Source organism: Polypterus senegalus, chromosome 15 (genome assembly GCF_016835505.1).
Source record: "Polypterus senegalus isolate Bchr_013 chromosome 15, ASM1683550v1, whole genome shotgun sequence".
Classification (NCBI taxonomy): domain Eukaryota; kingdom Metazoa; phylum Chordata; class Cladistia; order Polypteriformes; family Polypteridae; genus Polypterus; species Polypterus senegalus.
This window is the reverse complement of record NC_053168.1, coordinates 106,401,329-106,425,223: the sequence shown is the minus strand read 5'-3', so window position 1 is coordinate 106,425,223 and position 23,895 is coordinate 106,401,329. Positions and strand designations below refer to the sequence as shown.

The 23,895-nt window shown below is 34.7% G+C and overlaps 1 protein-coding gene across 27 annotated transcripts in view; it reads left to right on the top strand.

Annotated features, from left to right (window-relative positions):
- lrrfip2 (leucine rich repeat (in FLII) interacting protein 2) overlaps positions 1–23,895 on the top strand; it is a 182,960-nt gene that overhangs the window by 88,035 nt on the left and 71,030 nt on the right. For 9 of the 27 annotated variants that reach the window (XM_039736204.1, XM_039736198.1, XM_039736206.1 and 6 more), the window contains exons 4-10: positions 1,562–1,612; positions 7,505–7,558; positions 7,640–7,687; positions 9,401–9,478; positions 10,600–10,647; positions 15,870–15,941; positions 17,490–17,564. The exons of 6 other annotated variants lie outside the window; for them this stretch is intronic. In XM_039736204.1, the coding sequence (XP_039592138.1) occupies positions 1,562–1,612; positions 7,505–7,558; positions 7,640–7,687; positions 9,401–9,478; positions 10,600–10,647; positions 15,870–15,941; positions 17,490–17,564 (426 nt within the window). The remainder of the gene's footprint in view (positions 1–1,561; positions 1,613–7,504; positions 7,559–7,639; positions 7,688–9,400; positions 9,479–10,599; positions 10,648–15,869; positions 15,942–17,489; positions 17,565–23,895) is intronic. 12 more of the 27 variants (XM_039736218.1, XM_039736223.1, XM_039736219.1 and 9 more) reach the window with 6 other exon arrangements.

The window sequence follows — 23,895 nt, the reverse complement described above, 5'->3', positions numbered from 1 at the left end:
GTTGTCCTGGGGTCTTTTGTGACCTCTCGGATGAGTTGTCTCTGCGCTCTTGGGGTAATTTTGGTCAGTCGGCCACTCCTGGGAAGGTTCACCACTGTTCCATGTTTTTGCCATTTGTGGATAATGGCTCTCACTGTGGTTCGCTGGAGTCCCAAAGCTTTAGAAATGGCTTTATGTCCTTTACCAGACTGATAGATCTCAATTACTTCTGTTCTCATTTGTTCCTGAATTTCTTTGGATCTTGGCATGATGTCTAGCTTTTGAGGTGCTTTTGGTCTACTTCTCTGTGTCAGGCACCTACAGATCACCATCCTATAGTGTCTAACTACACTTTCCCCGGCTACCAGTTTGCAATCTTTAATCTCCTTCAGATTGACTCTTCTGCATAGGATATAATCTATCTATGTGCATCTTCCTCCACTCTTGTACATTACCCTATGTTCCTCTCTCTTCTTAAAATATGTATTCACTATCGCACACCCAACTTGTGGGGCATATTCACTAACAATCTTCATCATTACACCTCCAGTTTCTAGCTTCATAATCATTACTCTGTCTTGCACTCTTTTCACTTGCATAGCACTCTTGACCTACTGTTCCTTCAGAATAACCCTTACCCCATTTCTCCTCCCATCCACACCATGATAGAACAATTTGAATCCACCTCTGATCAACTTGGTCTTACTCCCCTTCCATTTAGTCTCTTGCACGCACAATATATCAACCTTCCTTCTTTCCTTCATATTGGCTAACTCTATCCCGTTACCAGTCATGGTGCCATTTAAAGTTCCTACTCTCAGTTCCTCTCTCTTTACCTTCCTCTTCTCCTTTTCTGGACACGTCTCCCTCCTCTTCTTCTCCTTCTTCGGTCAACAGTAGCCCAATTTCCACCAGCACCCTGTTGGCTAACAGTACTGGTGGTGGTCGTTGTTAACCCGGGACTTGATTGATCTGGTATGGAAATGTGTTGTCTTGTCCGCATGTTGATCTGGCAAAATATTACACCGGATGCCCTTCCTGAATTAACCCTCCCCATTTATCAGGGCTTGGGACCTGCACAAAGAAACACACTGGTTTGTGCATCCCCTGTGGCTGGGTTGTAGACAATATTAGTACACAGAAAAAAATCAAATCAACTTATATTTAAAAATATAATTTTTAATAAATTAATGTTGCACATAAGGGAACATTTGGAGATGATTGATAATGCATTACAAAGTACATGTGTGAGCTTGTAAGAGAAATTCTTGAAGATATGTAACATACTCTTGTTATTTTCCAAGAAACTTTTAATATAAGCTTTTGTGTGCTTTAAGTCTTTTGAAAAGTGAAATATTATGATCTTTCTGTAAGATGCTTGGCCTAGATTGGGATTACATTTTTTATTACTAGTTTAGTAAACATAAATTGTGACCTGTTAACCAAGTAGTTTAATTCAGGAAGCATTGCTTTTTTGTCTTTACTTTTTAAAATTTCTTTTCATTCTTTTTTCTTACTGTCTTTTTAAATACAATTTCTGATCATTTCTATATACTTAATTTTATTTTTCATTCGCCTATAGCATTCTCATCGTTCATCTGATAAAAAATGGGGACAGATCCATCAGTGGATGGTAGGCTGAATGAATGCATGCTGCTTGAAAATGTACTAATCTGAATTTGGAATGTAAAGATGTGTAGCACCTTAATGTTTGTTCTTTGACAAATTAAAAAAAAAAGGCATTAAATTATATGAATCCTTAACTTTTCCTCCACCAACTAACGCATTTTCCCATTTTTTTGTTTGAAGATGTTTTGTTTGTGCCTGTGCACATTATTATAATCTAATATCAATTTAAACGTTTATGATTGTCTGAAATGTCATTCCATCTTCATATTAACATTGTCCCTTTTAAGATGTCTCCAACTATGAGATTCTTTTGAGCTTGCAGGCTGGAAAAGTAAGTTCTCTGTAGAGCTAAGCAAATGCTTTTGGAAAATTTACAATGAGACAGGTACTGCAAAAGCAAAAAACACTATCCACGTAATATGCTTCTGAGTGTGACTTGGTTAAGTATGACACTTTATCTGAAATATAAGTATAAATGTAATATATAAGCCTAAAGCTATCATCATGAATGTTTGATTTGATGTTAATTCCATACACATCTAAAGTAACTGTAAATAATAATTCCTACATTTAAAATTATTTTGTTACATGTAAAAACATAATCAAACAGTTAGATGAGCAGATTTCATATTACAGGTATGATACTTTTTTATCACTACTTAAAACTTAATCAGATTAAAGAGAAACCTTTTAATTTTTTGACATATTGGCTTAATTATGCTTAATCAGTGCATTTATGGCATTAATAGTATGTATTTGTTAAGTCTTTAAGAATTTCTTGTCAAAATGATGTGTTTGTATTCCATGAACACATTTTCTATAATAAGGTTTTGTTAAAGACGGAAGAAGACTTGAATTATTTGCCTTGCGTTTAGTCTTTATGTAAAAAAAAAACTATACTTTAGAGAGGCACTGTATACCTTCCCAGTCTTGTGTATGTGGTTTTCTGAGTAAGGATACTGAAATGCAGCATTGTGGCCAAAGCAATTGCCAGTTGTCTATAGTATTCATTAGCATTTGTCATGAAGACATACACTCTTATATCTACAGCACCCTCTCAGTATGATAAATTTCCCTCTAGATACAGGAAGGCTTTGACATAGTTACATGGGATTACCTGTTTGCCAAACTTCATAGCCTTAAGTTTAGGTCTAGAATCATGGCAGGTGTTATGTCCCTAGGCTACATGTATCATGGAAATGATGAAGTAAAGTTTTTATCTGGCATCTGTCAAATTCATCAAACTGCAAAGTACACAGTTTGTCCATGCCAGGAAGTCATAAAAGAATTGGTCTTACAGGGGGTGTTGAAGATAGAAAAAGTTTGGAAATACAACAAGTAGAAGAGATTTCATTATGCAAAATAACAAAGCATGAAGCACAATCAGTAAGTAGTGTTATGGAAAAATAAGTAAAAAATGTATATTTTTGGTCTACAGAGATGCTAGTATGTCAGAAGAAGAGTCGATATGAGGTACACTGATGTTTGTCTGCAGCTTTTACTTAATCACAGTGGCACTCAGTCATGGCCGGGGGGCCAGTCAGGAGTGTAGGGGGTCTGGTCACAATTATGGAGTGATGTATTCCAAGAAATATAAACAGGTTTTGGTTCATTTTGCTGTGCCTTTAGAAATATTAGTTACTGGCAAAAATGTTATGACTTAGTAGGATAATTTATCCTAAAGATGTTGCAAACAAAATACCTACTTGAAGTGGAAGTGAGCAGATGGAACGGTAATGTAAACAAAACTGTGTATAATCACTTGGACAGGGAATAGAGCAAAAATCAGTTTAAATCAATAGAACTGTTATGGCAAATCTGAGAAGAATTTTGTAAGAATTTAGAACAAAACTAATTTATAAAACATTGGTAAAACATTCAACATTAGTCTTCCCAAAGCAAAGCTTTGTTCTAACAAAATACACACAAAATGCTGACCTGTTTTAAAAGTACAGTATCCTCTTTTCACTTGTAGTTGTATCACTGGTTATTTATAGTACATTAGTGTTTTCATCAAGAAATAAACACATACTGCCCAGATAAATTGTTTTAAAAGTGATTTTTTTGGGTAGGCTAAAATATTTGCATAATATAGTAAATCAGGCTCACAGTTTATCCCAGGTTAAAATTTATCAGTATTTCTCCAGTTTTTTTCAGTATTTCTTACCTTTAGTATTTTATAATAAAAATTATATAAAAATATAAAAAAAGGCTAAGAACTCCTGATTTAAGTGAATGTGCAGTACTTAAAACACTTGGCAGGGTGAGAATGGAACCTGTTTAATGTGCATGACATCAAGTGGCAAACCACATTGAAGTAAAGAGAAAGAATGGGGAAGATTTTATGTGCCTTAATAAATGCAGTGTAATTGCTTTGCTGCCTGGAGCTAGTGACCATGGGATATGATAATAGTTTGCAAAGTATGCTCATATCATGACAGCTTACTTTGTTGTCATCCATGTTTTCTGGAATTTTGCATTGTGAAGATCTACACACAATGATTTTGTGTTGTCACTAAAGATACAGTTTTGTAGGGGATTAAGGATGAAATCAAAAATACTGTTTTTGGTAAGAAGATAGAACACATTTCATATTGTATACAGCTGTCCATTTTAATTAATTATGTGAATATTGCTGGCTTAATGCATGTTTTTATTGGTTTTTTTGATGTATGTATTAGGAGTATAAGATGTAAAAACTATGAGCTGACAAGATTATAAAAGTACTTTTTCATGATGAGGAGTAGAGTATAGGTGCAGATAAGGTTTTATGTTACTTATGTATTTTCATTAATGACAGCCATACATACAGGGTTGGACTTCAACAAAGCAGTAGATATATTTGCTTAAGTTCATAGTAATGGAAGAATTGTCTTGTTATAATTGTATAATGCTCTCAAATATTGCGTTCTGTAAAATGCAGGATGAGTGTGACAATAGAAAATGGTGTATATTCTGTAGAACCTTTCAGTGATGTTTATCTTTCTGCTTTTAAGTTTAGTGTTCTTTCTGCCTTTAAGTTTAAAATCATTTAACATAAAATGAAAGTATTTAGGCATAGCATTTAACTTATATTGATGTATGTGACTTGCTATTTAAGGTCCATGTGGTATTTCATGTAACATTTCATTTTTTAACTTTGATTCTTTTTTTGTCCTAACAATATATACAAAGATTCATTTTTTAACTTTGATTCTTTTTTTGTCCTAATAATATATACAAAGATTAATCACAAATCCCATGAACTGACACTTCTAAATAACCCTTACTGTTCTTTTACGTACTCCTATACAAAAACCCTTTAATTGTTACTAAAATACTAAGACAGACTTACTGTATACTAAATGGTAATTTCTTTCAATGATATACCAAACTTAGTCATATTTTTAATCAAGAAAAGTGATTGAATGTTTTAGTCACATTTGTAAGGATGTTTTATTTAAACCATCTACTTTTTTCAAGAATGCTGGACTCATTATCATAGGAAATCTGCATGATTAAAGTTTTTTGCTTTTTGCTTCATTGGCATATTATATTATTTGCAGTCCCACTAACATGCAGTAGATAAAGTATGCCGGAGTAAGCCAAGAGACAGACATCCCAGTCATGGTCTAAAGGTATTGCTGACTTGTGCTGGAATTCCAAGTTAAAAAAAGTGTTAATAAGAATAAAAAGTCTAGTCAAGAGAAAACAGTTAATTAATTAATTCCCATGACATATAGTTGTGTGTGTGTGTAGCTTTGGTTGAAAAAACAATTGCATTTCATAAGAAAACACTACTAATTAGACATACTCAGCTCTGGTCCTGGAGGTCTGCAGTGGCTGTAGGTTTTTGCTATCTTTGACAAGTACTATACATTTACAGCGGCTGTTACAGACGCAAATCAAATGTTTGCTTTTATTGTATAATATTAACAATAAGAACAGCTTATTATAAGACTCAAACCCAGAACCTTCTGAATTGAAGTCAGCAGCTCTAACCAGTATACTACCCGAGAAGTCAGGACAACAAGCAACACTAACCTGATTTCTTTTTCTTCAATTATAGTCTTGGGGGAAAAAAAGCATATGGTTCTGTTATATTTGTATCTTTTGTGAAAGTGTTTCTTTGATATTTGGAATTCAGGCTTCACACATTATACACTTCATGTCTACATTTTGTCAATTATTACTAAAACATGAAAAACGTTTCTGTTTTAACGGTGTGTTTACTGTGCATAGATCATTGTGGACACGGAACACACATGAAATGCAAGTGTTCCAAATAAAGATATAGTATTTATAAAAGGTGTAATTTTGCTTGACTTCTCACTCTATACAACTCTAAGCAACTGACACGCAGATAAACAAACTTGAGTTGAGAAAATTGTGCGGGGTGGGGGATGTGATAGCAGGCTGCATGCTGTTTGCTGCTTATCAACACATTTAAAGGACAAAAGACGCTGATGGAGAGGTGAGAAGTGATTTAAAGTGGGACGGATCTACGAGTTTTTTCATAGGCTCTGGTAATTCTAGTGTTAACCACATATTTAATTAGAACCCATTTATTTACTACAAAAGCAGTATGCTTTTTAGTTAGTTTTAACTCACTCATTTGTTACTATTCAGAACTCTAATTTCTTTTCATTTTAAACAGCTGCATCAGGTTTTAGTTGTTTTGTAACCAGCCATTTGTTAATAATGAGGTGCAAATGCCAAAGGAACCACCAGCTTCCCATTTAACATCCTTTGTTTTAAGCCTGTGCAACTGTATATGCATCATGAAGTATCTGTGTTAATACAATATTTCGAAATGAGAGAGAAGGGAAGGACCAAGAGGTGTACAACTGATATGTACCCCAATATAATCCATATATTATCTGTATAATGTTCTAATGCTTTTTGTTTATAGGAAGGTCTGGCAGCCAAATGGCACGTTCTTCCTCAAGTACTGTTATACTTTGAATGAAGTAGAAATTAATTTGAAGCTTAGAAAAGCAGATACTGAAAAATGTGTCCTTTGAGATCAGCCAATTTATTGATGGAGTTACAAGTTGGAATGAAAATCAGGGTATCATTAATCAAAATAATTGCATTGACTGCATGTCTTTCTACCATTGATAAATCAGAGCGCATAGAGAAAATCTATGCTGGGACAAAATCAAAATACAAGTACCATTCAGAATGACTGCCACAACAAGAAATTATTATGACCAAGAAGAGAGATGCTTTCTCTTTGACATCTCCTTCATTTCATTTTAAAAGTATAAAAATGACAATGGGTGTAAGTTTGAGTAAAACCACCTCGGTAAAAAAAACTTGAAGCTTACTATTTCAAGTGATTTACTAAATTAAATATACTATTTTTTTTTTACTTTTTCAGTTCCAAGAAAAAAGTACAAAAAAAGATGCTGCCTGTTCCATGTTAACAAACATACTAATTATAGAGTGTATATGCAGCCCTGCACTAACACATTAAAGTATCAGACTTTGTTTAAAGCACTTTGTTTATACTCCTTCTTTTTCTGTGGACTGCTAGAACAACCTAATCTAGTTTTGTCTCAGGGCTATTGGGTTTATTTAACTTGCATTGTGCATGATTCAGGATAGCTTATATTAAGATATTGGCTAAGCTCACACTTCAAAATCACTGAAAAAGAAGTTCCGGATTTTGGCTTTAAAAAAAGATGAAACCTAAAGTGCTGTCTCAGCTAATTTCATGTACTGTTTTCCCCATTCTTGGAAATGTGGTAGCAAGCAGTTTAATTTTCCAACCAGATGAGTCACTTAGAACCAGTGTGGCTCTGTGGACTTGGTATGGTAGAATTATTATAGTGTTTTGTATTATTTAATGCTTTTGGTTATATATTTATATATTTTTTTATTTTCTTTTATTTGTAAAAATCTTTTCTCATAGGAAGATTCTGAAAAAGCCAAGTATGGTCATCGGTCAATCAGCCACCATCACAGGGTTTGTAACTTTATGTAGTTCTTTCTCCTTTACAAAGTACTTTGGTTTCTTTAAGCTTATTCTATCATTTCCATTATACAGGGTCATAGTGATGACATGAAGTCAGTCCGTAGTATTGGAAGCTATAGGGTTAGTATTAAATCCAATTTTATGTATGCTTTGTTTAAATTATTTACAAGCTACTTATAGCAAGATAAATTTGGCAGTTGATAAGGAGGTTGAACACAGTGACTTCCCCCATGGGATAGAAGACATTTCACATAAATAGCTCAGTTGTTTTTAATGAATTGCATGTGTAGAGTTGCAGCTTTACTGAGTTTTCGGAGCCAACCAAACAAAACAGAGCACAGGAAATTATACCCCACTGAGGAAACAGTAATGTAGAGTTGAAATTATGAGCTTTTTCCATCAAAACTCTCCCATCATGCCAGTTAGCATAGGAGCATCAAATGTGGTCAGAATTTCATAAGTGTTTTACTGATCTCTTTAAGTCTACAAGAAATTTTTAAGATGTTGTGATGAAGGGGATAAAAAAGTTTTAGTGCAGTAAAATTCATTGTTTGATAGAGATAAAGTTGTATAATAGAAAATTTTGTTTTAATTATGGGAACATTTTTTAAACATCTTTCAGTCATAAATTTTTACCCTTTATAAACTTCTTTAATGTATGTTTGATGCTGTGAATTGTAAAAATCAACCGGAATTGACTTTTTTCTTATTATTCCTGGGCATTTTCTTTGTCTGCGGCTAACTTTCTCAGGAAGGCATTTGGATCATGGTTTATTGAATTAATTCACACACACACACACACACACACACACACACACACACACACACACACACACACACACACACACACACACACACTCTCACTCACGTGTTCAAAAACTTATAATCACCCAGATATTTTCATGTTTTTGACAGAAATTAATTATTTTAATTAAGGAACAATTAAATTGATTTTAAAATATAGCAAAGACATTAGTAACATTGCAAATGGCTGTTAATGCTTGAAATGACAAATTTATATCTATTTACACATATAGATAGATATAAAAGTAAAAATGTATGCCTGCAAAGCAGCAGCCGTTACTTTAGTGTTCTAATGGTAAACTGTCATAGCCATAGCTCATCCTTAATTATTTATACTTAAATGCTAAATGGTTATTATAGAAACCTTTATGATTGTGTTGGCACAATTGAATCCTGTTTTTCTGTTCAGTGAAGTAAGCAAATTGTCTTAGCCGTGTGTTGCAAGATATGGCCATTCCTAAATTTTAATTCTGGGTATAGAAATGGTCAAAACAAAACCGCTTTTTCAGGAATCGCGTCAGTCTGGTTTTCTAAATGAATGTTATTTCATATGACACAAGAAACTGAGGATATCATACAAAGGTGTCTAGCATTGTTTTGTAAAAAGAGGGAACATTGGATTTAAGCAGTACAGAAAAATAAGTTTATTACACCATAGTTTACATTTATTTGTATTGTAGTGGAAATGGGATGCTTTGTATTTTTGTAGTATTATATTGTACTGTCGGTGCCGAGCACCTTAATGGCTGGATTCCCTGCTCAGTACATTGCCATTTAACCGAAGAAAATTGATGTATCTTTCTTAATTAAAAAAGAAAATCTTCATTGTGTGAAAATATGTTTTAGATACATTTACTTATTGTATTGTAGATGGAAAATTAGCTTTCCTTGTCCACAAAACCAATATGAGAACATACGATATTACCTTTTTTTTATATCTTAATGTATTTAACCACATGCACTTTCTTTTGCAAATTTCAGCTATTGTAGTCGTATAATATTGCTAACTATTGTAATTTCCTTTCGAAGCACTCCTCCTCTTCTTTGTTAGATGTGGGTGGGTCCCACAAGAGTAGAGCCAGCACACCACGGAGAAGAGACAATGTGGTGCGTGATAAAAGTTTTAGCATGCTATCTGTTTGTAAGCATTAATGTGATTCCAATTACCTCAGTGTACATAGTAACTTTATATGATGCTTTTATGAAAGTTTATGTCTGAATTTGATCAATGTCACCAAAACGAAAATTTCTACTTCAGGGCATTTTTTTTCTGTCACAGCAGTTAAATATTCACACAGCTCTAAATGGCTGCAAGTCTTATTCGTCAGTATTTGTTCACAATATCCCTTAAGGATTACTTGGTCATCTTGAAAGCACAAAGCAAAAAATTTAACTATTTTGCAACATAATGTTGTAAATAAAATGTCTTTTATAGTTTAGCATAACCAAAGAGAGAGACCAATGCATAATTAAATAAATGTAAAAATGCTCTATTTTTAGCTTCACTAAATGGTTATCATTATAAGAGACAAAATCCATGGTACCCATTTCATTATTTTATTTAACATGCATGTACACTTGGGGTGCTATTAGCTGTGATTATAGATGTTTTCACATAGAGTAGTTGAGCAGCACACACCAGGCACGCCTTTGTTAGTAATCCTTTGTTAAATTCTCTTTTAAAGACACCAACTGTATGCACCTTTTCTGTAATCTCCCTAAATCTCTTGGAAGTTAAGATATTTGGAGATACAAAAATAGTTTTTTCGCAACCATATATAAAACCTTTTTTGTGGTTGGAATAGTTTAATCTTAACCATGTATTTCAGTTGAATAATTTTATGATGATAATGTATTTGTAATTTAAATACAATATTCTCAGACTGTCTCAATATTTGGCATTTTCCTGCTTTGTGCATAGAGTTGCATTAATCTCCTCATCAACACAGCCTTGATTAGATTAAAAAGGTTTGACAATATTTTATATTGGATTCTTGGTTATAATAATAACTAATTTAGTAATTTCAAGTAAAACTGCTACATATCTACCATAGAAAGATAACTTTGTGGTGAACAGATCAGTCTGTGAAATTTGGAACCATTTGAATTCCAAAACAATCTTGCACTTTGTTTTGTAAAATGTAATACCAGTTTATATTTCTTAAAATGTATTTCATGTTTTTTTTCTTTATTTTTATTCATTTTGACATTTTTTCAATTTCTTATAGTGTGACAGCTTAAGGGAGAAATCTTCCTTGAAACACTCAAGATCATCTGTATGTAATAATTAAAAAGAACATTACTTACGGATTCCTGTTTGTAAACTGACAAGCATGACTGTTCTTTGCTGTGATGCATTTCATTTCTTTTAACACTAAAAAATAAACATGCACTTTGGAAACTTAAACCATTTTTCATGTGATTAATATTTACTAATTGTGTAAAATTTGAGAAAAAGTTACATTTTGAGATATGACAATTGATAGTTTTTATATTATTATTTATACAACATAGTTGAACATGTTTTTAAAATTATTTAAATCGAAGTTTAAATAGTTAATGCCTATACAGGTTGGTGTTGTGTTATGGTGGTTTTAATTCACAACAACCCATAGATATGAACAAGCGCATAAAATTTAACATTTTTTTTATTTCCAAATGAGTTTCAATAAATTCTTAACAAATTACTTTGTTGTTTATGTACAAAGCAAACTGATTTTTGAAATTGATAAATATGTAGCAGAAATTATTAAACCCAAGGTCTAGTACAGTACTGTTTTCAATTATTTTCCTTTCATTCCTGTATCCTATAATTGTCAGTTAGTGGTGAATTTTCATGTAAACAGTATGTATTTTTTTAGAATAATATTGCTTCATTGTTGGGTTAGTGACAAGAGATAAATTAGCCAGGAGTACAGGATCTTGTCATTATTCAGTGGGTGTACATGATTATAATACAGATAAAACCTAAAATATTTTCAATTCACAACAAATAAATCCAAGAGTGCGTATACAGCACACTATAGCCAAGAGAACTCCATTTCCTACAAAGCAATGCCACAGGTTACTACTCTTACTTGGCAAGATTAAAACCAAGAGGTTGAATCTATCAGATACACATAAGGTGCATATTTTTTTAGTTTTTACTCAAAATTGATTGACAAATGTTTGCAAGAATGGAACTAATTTGTTACCTGAGACAAGGGTGTGCGATATTGGCAAAAAATTATATCCCAATATTTTCTGGGACTTAACGATAATGATAATTAGATATTTTGCATTCTTTAAAAATGTATTTGTAAAAGTCTTATTGATCTATCTTGGTCTAGGATATTAACTGTAGCTTACTAATGAGATTAATGGAAGCAACAGTTGACGAAAATAGTGTTATTTATCTACTTAAAACTGAAGTAAAAGAGCACAAAATTATTAAAATCATCAGTCAAAGTATTACAGAAGTCAAGCAATACAGATATGAGTAAACCATTTCAAAGTTTCATACAGAATTTACACCAACAATTGCACTAAGACCAATAAAACTGTTGCAATGAGAGCATTTTAAACAGACACTTACCCTTAATGTCAACAAGACTTGAGTACAAATGGAATAAAATACTAATCAAAAGCATGAACATTATAGTCTGGATAAACCTAAACTGCTCCTTAGAAAAGTGAATTGTGCAGAACACAAGCAAGAATAAAATACTGTACTATAATGTAAAAATCAAAGGTTCTGTCATACTGCACAGAATAAAAAAGTTATAGCATTTGTAAACAAGTTCTGTCATACATTGCACAAATATGAAAAAAAAAACGAACCTGTAACATTTTTAAACAAATTACTAACTTCCGTTTCTGTCCAGTATTGCACAAAAAATATCAGAGAAAAATAAAACAGTTGTAAAAGTTTCTTTAGGAAACTTCAAGGTGTGTGACAGAAACACCAGTCTGTCCATAGCATCTGGCTTCAGAGCAGCATGGTTACATGTTACAACATTTTATCTAGTGCTGAAAACCCACTCAGAAGGGCTGCTTGAGGCAGGGATGCACAGGTACTTTTTTGCAAGTTTCCCTAAAATGGGAATATTCTTGTGTTTTCCTCCCCTAAAGTAGATTTACATCACTCTCCACTTCAGGTATCATTAAGTAGCTCTTGATCTATTTTTAAATGACAGTGTGCAGAGACTCACCTTCTGTGAATTCCTGAGTTTTTTCTAAACAGCTGCCTTAATACTTTTTTTTTTTTTTTTCCTTTTTTGTTCCCTCCCTTCTGTCACCACCTGCTCCCAACTTATGCAGACATAGGGTGAGATGAAGCAGGTGAGGGCCTGATGTAGGGCTGTCGTCCTCTGTTGCCATAGCCATGGGTTCTGTTGTAGCTGCTGTTACAATGCCCTCGATCCTGTCATTTTTATTGTAGTGTTTTTTGTTTAAAAGAACTGTTAACATGTTGTTACATCATTACAGTTTGTGGGCTTTGACTCAGGTTAACACCTAAGTGTTAAACAGAAGACAGCAGAAAGAAACTCATTCTACAATGTATAATAACTTAATATTTTGGAGCTTACCTAGCATGTTATGAACCAATAATTTCCAGAGGAAAAACAACAAAGTACTTTGGCAAATTAAGTAAATCTCTCCACAGCTGCAAAAAGGATGGAATGGGGCAACAAACTCTGGGCTGCCCACATCTATCTATGCAAATGCACTTAACGTTACTTGGGCGGGTCTGAAATCCTAACCCTGCCATATACTGTATGTACACGCTTCCATGAGCTCTATCTCCGCCCCATCCCGCGACCTGCAGTGAGAAATTCTCCACTTATGCATTCGCTTTGCGTATACTCTGCAGTCTGTCTTGTTAGGTTACATGAGACAGTGAATGTGTGAACTGGCAAAGCGTGTTTTTAATTGTTTTTTGGAAAGTGAGTGACATACTTGATAATTTGAGCTTGTACATCATTAAAACAACAATTAACATATCATAGACGATGCATATTGGACACTCCTACACAAGACACACTTATAGTAATGAAATGAAAGTTAGAATGCTAATTTTTTTATGCTTGAAACATTAAAAAAATGAATATAATATTACTTACTGAATAACTCGCATCTCATCAACACAAATATCATTTCCTGTTAGTTAAAAAGCAGAAATCTGGCAGAAAGGTACATCTAGGTTAGTAGTTATCGGCTAAGAAAGGACATTATGGTATATCAGTATTCAAGAGTAAACCTCCACCGCAAAAAACAATTAAATACCCCAAAAACCTCAAAAAAGCTTCAGCGGATTTGAATGAAATTTGGTAATGTTATAGAAAAAAGAAAATTAGCTGACTTTGGTCAGCGGCTGTTGTAGGTAAAGTGCTTTATAAATAAAGTTGACTTGACTTGACATTTTTGTATTTGTTAATAAATTTATTTATCCGTTTTTATTAAAATGCTTTGCATAAGCTTTAGGCTGCACTGAGAATGGGCCTTATGCAAATGCAGCACGTGACAAAAGTGTTTGACAGCCCACATTAATAGCACTGCTAGCCAACTAGACAGGAAAAGACACACAATTACTTTGTGAAATGGAAAGAAAAAGTTTAGCGAAGCTCTTTAGTTAGCAGGCATTGTTTTATGGTGTTGACTACTGGCTCTTACCATGGTTAACCATTCCATTTTGATCTCTAGTCCCCGGTCTTGGTGCTGAAAACTGACCCCATTCCACTCCCGCTCTTTGATTGGCGATCCTGTAAACTCCAAGGGAGAAATCTCGGATGGTGGTGTTTGAATTTCTAATAGTGAAATTCTCTGCACTCCTTGCTCTTTAAATTAATACATCAGTGTGACACATAGGATATTGATACATATGCATTTCCTTTTAAAGCACTGCTTTGCCTATACCGTACATTTACTGTACTGTATATCTACAGACTTTAACAGGGAACTACATACAGCTGACGAAAAAAAAGAAACACTGTACTTGAATAAATGACATAAACAAATGAATATCGTAAACAATTATGATAACAGGTAAACCTGCAATGCTGCATTACAAGATTTAATTATAAGACTTCGTCATCAGTGTGGGGCTAAAGGTAGTGTTGAGACAGATGGCTGGTTGGCAAGAGATATACTAATTTTGCCATCCAGAAACATCGAGGGTAGAAACCTCTTGGGGAGACTGCAAAAACTGGCAACGACGAGACTCTAAAAAGGCATGAATGTCATGGAGCTCAGAAGCTGTTGAGAATAGACCATAACAAGAGGATCATTTAGCACTGGACTTCTCAGGTTGAGCTTTCTCCAAGAGGCAGGTGTAGTCCAAGCCCAGAACAAAGGAATGAAGTTGACAGATTAATGTTACTTTGCTCCAGAGATGAAACTGCAGAGTTGGGTACAGAGACATTTGTGGTGTACTCTGGGTCCAGGACACTATAGCAGTTTGCTTAGAAGTTTGTGGTATGCTCCTGGATCGTTACAGCATAGTGGGATTCAGAAGCATTTCAGGCGTACACCTGATCTGGAATGGAACGCTAGAGTGGGTTACAGAAACATTTGTGGCATACTCTGAGGGCGAAAGGCTGAAGCTTTTAAGTGATAACCTTCATTCCCCTTAATGGAAAATAATAACTTGAGGCAAATAGTTCTGAGCCATCACAGTTTTTCCACTGATTTGATTTATAATACATGGACCATTGTCTTAAACTAAATAAATCTTTACACTATGTTTTATTTCCTTTGCCCCTCTATATATACTGGTTCATTGCAGTATATATGGAAATTACACATTATTCCTAATCGTTACCCATTTTATTTTATAATATACTTTTGAAATGAATTTGTGTTTTGCAAAGGCTTCAGTAATCTAATATTATTATTTGACTAATGCCTTAATCCAAGGCGACTTACAACATTGGAGAACTGTTGGTTACTTTTCTTTTGGTTTTCCAGTCGGAGCACAGGCATGAATTGACTTGCTCATGGTCGCACAGTGTTAGCGTCATTTAGCAGCACTTAGTTACATAGAACTTGTGATGCTTCTGATTCTGATTAACCAACAGCACTATAACTAATGCCTTATGAAATTTCCCAAGCGAAGCTGGGTAACATTACTAATCTCATAAGTCTCAAATTATGTTACTCTGAGTTTGCTATACAGACTACAAATGAAATAGTCTATCATGTTCATAAATTCTACACATTAACCTCTGTTTTGTTTAATTTCTTTATACAGTATATAGCTGTTAAGATTTGCAATGCATGGTTTGACCAAAGAACTTACACCTTTTTATAGACTTTTTATGTTAGCTGTAGAGAAAAGGTCCTTTTTGGTGACATCTTTTTGATGGTTGCTGACTTGCACATTCTTGACTGCTGGTCTAGAGGCATTGAAAATGCTGTTTTTTTAAATACTAACTGTATGTGTGTGTTTCTGCTTGTGTAATTGATTATGAAAGAGATGTGCTTTTTCTAAGCATTTCACTATTCCCTTTTTTGCTCGCAGAGCTCAGCACACAGTGATATTTATGGCCTTAAGATGACACCTGTTTCGAGTAACTCCAGGAAAGACCTTTTGGTCAGTTTTGTTGCCTTCTGTCTATGTTTTGACATAATAGTTAGAACTTGAAGAACAATTTTGAACTGCAGTAGCATATTCGGATTTTCTTTTTTCAAATGAATCATTACATTTTACGAAGAAGGTGTAGTCTGACTTTGAATTTATAACCATGCTGTTTAGTTTTTGTGTTTTTACATATTGCCATGGACCTCAGAGATGAATAATGGTACATACAACTTCCATTTTGCTTAGTCTGTGTGTTTTTAAGTATGAGCAATGATCTCAATTAGGCATATATTAAGTTTACTTCTGTGTTGCACAATGATGCTCTCACAAATTTAAATGGAGCATTAGTTTTAATAATTTTCATGCATCTCATGTATTTTATAACTCCCACTATCTAAATTTTTCTATTTTTACATTGCATATAGTTTATAACTTAAAATGCATTTTAATATTTTTAATAAAGTCATATAGTTTCTTGCCGAAAGTTCATTGCCTGTTTGGTGTAGCACTTGGATTGTATTTAGTTTTCAATTGTGTGTTTAGTTTTTTAGTGTATTTTAGTTTTCAATTGTGTGTTTAGTTTTTTAGTGTAGTTTAGTTTTATTTTGATTTAATGTTATTAGTTTATTTTTTTAATAATGTAGTAATCTTGTAAATAATTAAATATATTGGAACCAGATAATGATGATTGATAGTGTGGATGGAATTAATCCTTTTAATTTTGCTGTTATCAGCTTCTGGATTTTTCCCTCCATTTTAGAAAAATAAGAAGTGATTGTAGTACATTTTCTTAATACAAGCAGATTTTACGCCAGTATATTGTCATATTTTTTTTTTTAACATAAACGTATTTCCTTAAAGAGAGGAAATATGTTTGTCATTGCAAAGAGTTTGGAGATTGTTAACACTTCTTTTTTTCTTCAGTGCATTTAATAGTGTAAATGTGGCAACTTTCATTCAAACATTTCATGATTTCATGATAACTTCTAAGTCTGTGCTTATGCTAAAGCTTTTTAGGAAATGCTTTTGTTATGTAAATATCCTCTCAGGAGTCTTCATCTGAAGTGTCTAGCATTAGTGTATTACTTGATGATTAAAAATCTACATTCACAATACTGACAGTTTATGTTTCAAAGTGTATTTTATGTTGCGTGTAGAGACACTGAAATAAAAAAATGAAGAAATAAATGCAGAAGGAAGAAAGCTATAAAATGCATGTATTTTGAGACACAGTTATTGATATAATTTTTTATTTGTCACATTTTATAGTACTTTTATTTGCCTATGCTTATGTATATATTTATATTTAGTCTTACTTTAACTAATAAAGGAAGAAGGAAAATTTAAGATAAAGTATGGTGTTGTTCCTTAATAATAAATAGAAAGGATTTTGCAGCTATATTTTTATGTTTTTTATTTTTAAATACTTCAGTAGTCATTTATTTTGCACCTTGAGTATGTTAGAATTATTCTTGTACATCTGTCATTATTAATTTTATTCATCACTGTAACCTCTTTCAGTGTTTCTAAAAATTTTGATTTTACTTTTATTTTTCACAGAGTGGGTTTTACCATGATCACAGAAACTACAGCAGCCTAAAACATTCAAAACAACTTTCTTCCTTCCATTCTTTGGTTTGTCTTGCCATTCCTTTTTCAAATATGTTCTTTTTATTTGCTTTTCTAATTTTCAACAGAAAAATTAATACAAAGCTACAGTTAAACATCTCTGATGGAATGATCAGTGCCAGTGATGTAAAACTGAATGTGACCTTTTGTTTGATCTGTTTGTTTTCTGTGACAACTGGCTGACAGTATTGTAGCATAATCAATAGGAGTTTATCAGCTTGGGTATATAAACTTGTGTTTTTGGTACACCACTTAAATCCTATATATCTATGGGGTTTTCTTCTAATTTTATCTGCATAATATTATCCACATTATTAACCAAATAAGTTACTACAGAATTCGTGACATGCTGTTGGGGTGGGATGTGGTAAAACTGGTGTACTTTTTTAACCATGCTCTAATGGTTTTGAAATGTAAACAACAGAATATTGAGAAAATATGCTCATAAAATTAAGCATTAGCTGGTGATGTGCCCAAAATAGGAGGAGCAACAACATTAACGAATAGTGCTTGCAAACTGGGTGTGGTTTGTGTGAAGGTTCATAGGGAGGTGTTTTTATCATAAACATCTGAGTACACACAAAATCAGTATTTTGGTGCCCTTAAGAGGGGATCATGCAAAAATATGATGGGTTGGAGTAAATTGGTATATACAGCAGAAATTTGGTAGAAAGAGTTGTTAGTCACTACAGCCTGGTTTGCTTTGCATAATTAGAAGTTTGAAATGGGTATTGTATTGCACATGTAAGAAGACACAAGCAAACTGAGCCTGTTGTAAAATGAATACTCACTGAGACAAATGTGGATTGGCAGTTTTTGCTCACTATCTGCTTCAAGGACAGGACATGGTTTGTTTTTTTCTGGGACTATGGTTTCCTTCAACTCTAAATAATACCAGTGTAACTGAGCACACTTAAATGATGATTTCCTTGTTTTTAAAATTATCCCCCCAACATTGTGACATGCTGTCATTTGTTGTTATACTGCATTTGCTAAGTGACATTTTATTTAATAATTTAAACAGAAAGCTGTTTTTCCCCAAAGATGTTAATTTTGCTACATTTCGATTCACTTTTTGAGACTGAGGACATACAATGTGTTTAGAAAATATTCAGACCCTTCACTTTTTACACACTTTGTTGTGTTGCAGATTTAACTGTAAATGGATAAATTTGCCATTTTTGCCCATCAGTTTACACCCAATAACCCATGATGGCATAGTGTAAACATGTTATCAGAATGGTTTGAAAATGTATTAAAAATCTAACACAGAAATCTCTAATTCATATAAGTATTTTAACAATGGCCTCGCCAATAATATCAGGCAGTAAAATTTTGGTCTCATAGGTTGAATTTGCACCTATGTTACAATGCTGAAACTTTGCCAAGTAAAGCACAATTATCCATCCATCCATTATCCAACCCGTTATATACCTAACACAGGGTCACGGGGCTCCACTGGAGCCAATCCCAGCCAACACAGGGTACAAGGCAGGAACAAATCCCCGGGCAGGGCGCCAGCCCACCACAGGGCACACAACACACACACACACCAAGCACACACTAAAGACAATTTAGGATTGCCAATGCACCACAATTATAAGGTTGTTTTTCTAGTATCAAAGGCTTCAGCTTGTATAGCCTGTCCCCTTCAGTGATATCCATATTGACAGTAACAAATTAAGTGTTGACAGATTTCATCATGTGCTTTAAATTGTTAAACTTCACCCATTTTCCCTGGGAATGACAATGAGGGAAATTTTTACATAGGATACAAAAAGCCATTAATTTACTTACCATTTTACTTGAAGTTCACAGTTTACCAACTAAAATGTTGTATTCCATGCTTTTCTGTGTTTCCCTATTGCTTAAAGCTTTGCCAAAATGGCTACAGCACAGTCTGCTTCAACTAAGTTTGTCTTTGTTTAATGGGTCAGTCCTTTATCCAATAAAGAAGCAGAATTTTTTGCTTTCTAATATCTGTACATTTGGCAATGTGTATTTCAGGAGTTGCTTGATAGAAAGTGTCTAGATAAGCATTCACCACTATTCCAGCGACTTTTTTATGAAAGAGTTGTGCTGGTCGTTATTCTGTACGTTGGTTAAAATGCCCAATGTGTTAGCTTTCGAGAGGGCACAGGTTTCGCTTTCTAAGGTATATAGAACTAGCGGTTCTTTCTCTTAAATTGTAATTGAAATCTTTTGCTCTGGAAAGAGCCTGCACATGAAACTCTGATGTAACAAAGCACAAAGGTATACCAAAGTCGGCACTGTAAAAATGAACTGTTACTGTAAAGTTTAACTCGTTAAGAGATATGTGTTGCCCTAATTGTCAGTGGACGTTATTCTTCATTTATAAGACAACACAAGGTATATTGTTATCTTTATAAACATCATTTAAACAATTAGACACTTATGCTTATGGTAACTGCAGTGTACAACATAGATTGACAAACGTCACATGTTCTTCTTACTTGGGATTATTTAAAATAAATAATTTAACCTGTAAAATAAATTAAAACATGTTCATGTGAAAATATACAAAATCTGATTCTTTTCATTCAGATCTTTTCCTAATGAAAAACCTAATGCTTAAACACACCAGCAATATTGGTGTATATATAACATTAATCAGCCATCTTTACTGCCACATATCAATATTGTTATAAGCGTAAAAAAATCCATATTAGTCAGGCTGTAATGCAGACTATTTTCTGTGGCACTGCAAATTGCGCTCAAAGTGCATTCCATTTGCTTTAATGTGCCTTGAAATGTAATTGGAATGATTGGAGTCCACGTGTGGCAAATTAAACTGATTGGACATATTTTAGAAAGGCACACTCCTCTGCATAGTAGGTCCCACAGTTCATACTGCATGTCAGGATGAAAACCAAGCCATGAAATCCAAGGAGCTTTCTGTTAACCTCCATTATTAAATTGTGGTGAGGCATAGATCAGGTCAAAGGTATAAAACCATTTCTAAAGCTTTGAGTGTTCCCAGGAGTGCAGTGGACTTGATATTTTGAACATGGAGAAAGTTTACAATCATACTGACTCTTCTTACAGTTGGTCGTAAAGCTAAATTGAGTAACCAAGCAAGATGGGCCTTAATTAGCTAGATGACCAGGGGTCTCATTTATCAAGCGTACGTAAAACAAGCTCTAAACTAGTGCGTATACCAACAGCCGTAAGCACAAGAAAGTTGGGAGTTATCAAACGTGAGTATGCAATGCTGTACGAAATGACTGATGATGAATCACACTCCTTCTAAATTGTGTGCATGTGCTTAGTAATTTAAATTTGCATACAGAAATGCCCTCAAATTACCTTATTTGGCAAACAACCTTCCTTATAAAAACCAAATACCGCCAGGGCACTATAGAACCGTTATGGATCCCGTGAAGAGAGGAAAGAAATTAAACTTCACAGACAACGAAGTGGAAGTGCTTTTAAATGAGGTACAACGTAATAAGACAGTTTTGTTTGCTGCTTTTTCAGGTGGAATGTTAAAGAAAAAAAAAGACATGTTGTGGGGACAGGTTACTAATGTAGTAAATGCCGTCTCACCTGTATGTAGAACTACTGCAGAAATCAAGAAAAAGTGGTTTGATTTGAAAGTGTCCTCTAAAAAAAGAATTGCAGCCCACAAAAGAGACCTTGGTGCCACTGGAGGAGGCCAGAGTCTTATTTCAGTGTCACCATTGGATGACAAGATAGCGGCAATTATTGGTGAAACGTCAATGAGCGGAGTAATCCCCGATGGTGACAATGAAAGTGCAATCCCATCAATTGCAGGAGAGGCCGAGCCATCCGAAAATGGTTAGAAGGTTTTCAAATGTTTGTGTTGCGATATATTATTCATAGATAAATAACACTCACATTGCAAATGATTTGGATTGTTCATTTAACATTTATTTTATTGATCTGCCAGTTTTGCCAGGTCCTGCGCCGCCTGCCACTTCAGCACGTCCGATGCGTTTCAATGCACGAGTCCTGACTGATGCGGTTCTGAAAACACAGGAGGAATTAGTGAGAGGCATTGCAAGCATAAAAGAGGAACTGCACCAAATCAATGTGAACTTGAGGAACATTAGTGATTCACTAAATGCATCATGCAAGTTCAATAAAAGCTCCAATTGATCTCACCATTTTCTCACAGTTACTCCTTATTGTGAAACAGATTTAGAACCGTTCGATTATCCCTGCTCTTAGTTGCACGGCCACAGCATTTGGCATGGGGTCAAAACCTTCTGCCATGTGGTGATCTTCTTGTATCGGCATCTCATCCAGTGGTATACCGTTTTTAATGGCAATATTATGCAGCACACTGCATGCTTTAACTATATAGCACACCTAAAGCAAATTGATAAATATTGTAGTTATAAAATATAATTAAAACTTAATTTAAATATTTAAACATTCAAAACCTTGTCGGGTTTGTATTGCAATATGCTTCCTCTGCCTGACAGACACAGCTATCGAGTCTTCAGCAAGCCTATTGCACGTTCTACTGTGCTTCTTGTGCGCTCATGTGCTCGGTTGTAATTCAGCTCCTTTTGGGATACAGGGTTTACCACTGGGGTCATCAGCCAGGATTCAAGGGCATATCCTCAATCCCCTGCAATGATGTAGATTAACATTAGATGGTGTTGAGAAGTAATCTAATCGTTACACACTTACCAATAAGCCAGCCTTCTACCAATAAGCCAGCCTTCTCCAGCAGCGCTTTGCTGAAGACGAAGTCCCACGATGCTGTTCTGCACAATGAAGGAATCGTGTGTCCCTCCTGGGCTGTTCACAACGACATTTAGCAGGTTCAAGTGTGCATCACAGATTACCTGCACGTTAATGGAGTGATAGCCTTTTCTATTTACAAATGCAAATTCATCAACAGTAGGAGCTTTCAGGGCAACGTGTGCAGTCAACTGCCCCTATTAAACTTGGAAATCCTGCAATGTTATAGAAATCGGTCATCATTTTTGTCCTTTCCGCCGCGGTATTTGGAAACGTAATGTACTGTGATGTAAGTGATATAATTGCATGTAAAAAGTGTGGCATAATTCGGCTCACGGTGGGTTGAGAAATACCAGACCTGTCACCAATTTCCCTTTGAAATGTGCCTGTGGCTAAAAAGCCAATAGTAGAAAGAACCTGAGTGTGCATGGGGACTGCACTGGTGCACTTTGTCGGTCTCTCCAAAAGTTGCGAGAACTGCTGACACAAATCAAGCAAAATTGCCCTTGGCAAACGAAAACGACTAATTAGCCACTCATCACTCTCAGCGAGTAAGTCTGTGCTGTCCCTGAAAATGCGATCCCTGCGCAAAAGTGCTTGTTGCAAGTCTTCAAGAAGCACAAGGTCTGCCATTGTAGTCAATGCATTTCCAAAAACAGTTCTTCAATTGTGGATTTTATATTATTTACAGTTCCAGATATGTAATTACAGTTCTCTACCACTAGGGGATTCTGCTTACGCACAGTCAGGAGTTCTTCTAAATGTGCGTACATTTTCACGCACACGTACAAATTAATGAATCGCATTCTATTAGTGGAATTGTGCGTACGCATGATTTACACATAAACCGTGCGTACGCACGCTTGATAAACGAGACCCCAGGAACCTAGTGGTCTCTATAACAGAGCTTCAGAAGTCATCTGCTGAAATGAGAGAACCTGCCAGATGGGCGACCATCTCAGCAGTACTTTATCAATCAAAATTAAGCCACTCTTGAGTCAAATGCATATAACAGCCTGCTTGGAGTTTGGAGTGGAGGCTCTGAGGCTAGGGATCTGCACTGGCAATCGGATGTTTGCCAGTTCAAATCCCATAAATGCCAGAAGTGATTCCACACTGTTGGGCCCTTGAGTAAGACCCTTAACCTGCAATTACTCCATCCTGGGTATGACATTAACCTGTATCCAGCCCTGCAAGCAGGTCCTCCAACCTACAGGGGAAAACTTGGGGGTCGGTGGCAGGATTGGTATTCCAGCCACTGTAAAAAAAAAAAAATATATATATATATTCTTTGCTCTGATGCAGCAAAAATTGAACACTTTGGGTAAAATTCCAAGCACTGTGCTTGGTAAAGACAAGACACTGACCATTACCTGCCTTATACCATCCCTACGGTGAAGCAAGGAGGTGATAGCATCATACCATGGCGGGTAGCAAGGACTGGGTGACTAGTTAGAATTGTGAGAAGCATGAAGGCAGCCAAATACAGAGAAGTCCTTGAAGAAATCCTGCTCCATCAAGCATGTGACTTCAGATAACAGAAACAGTATGTCTTTTAGGATGATAGTGACCTAAAACCAAGACCATTCTGGAGTGGCTTTGG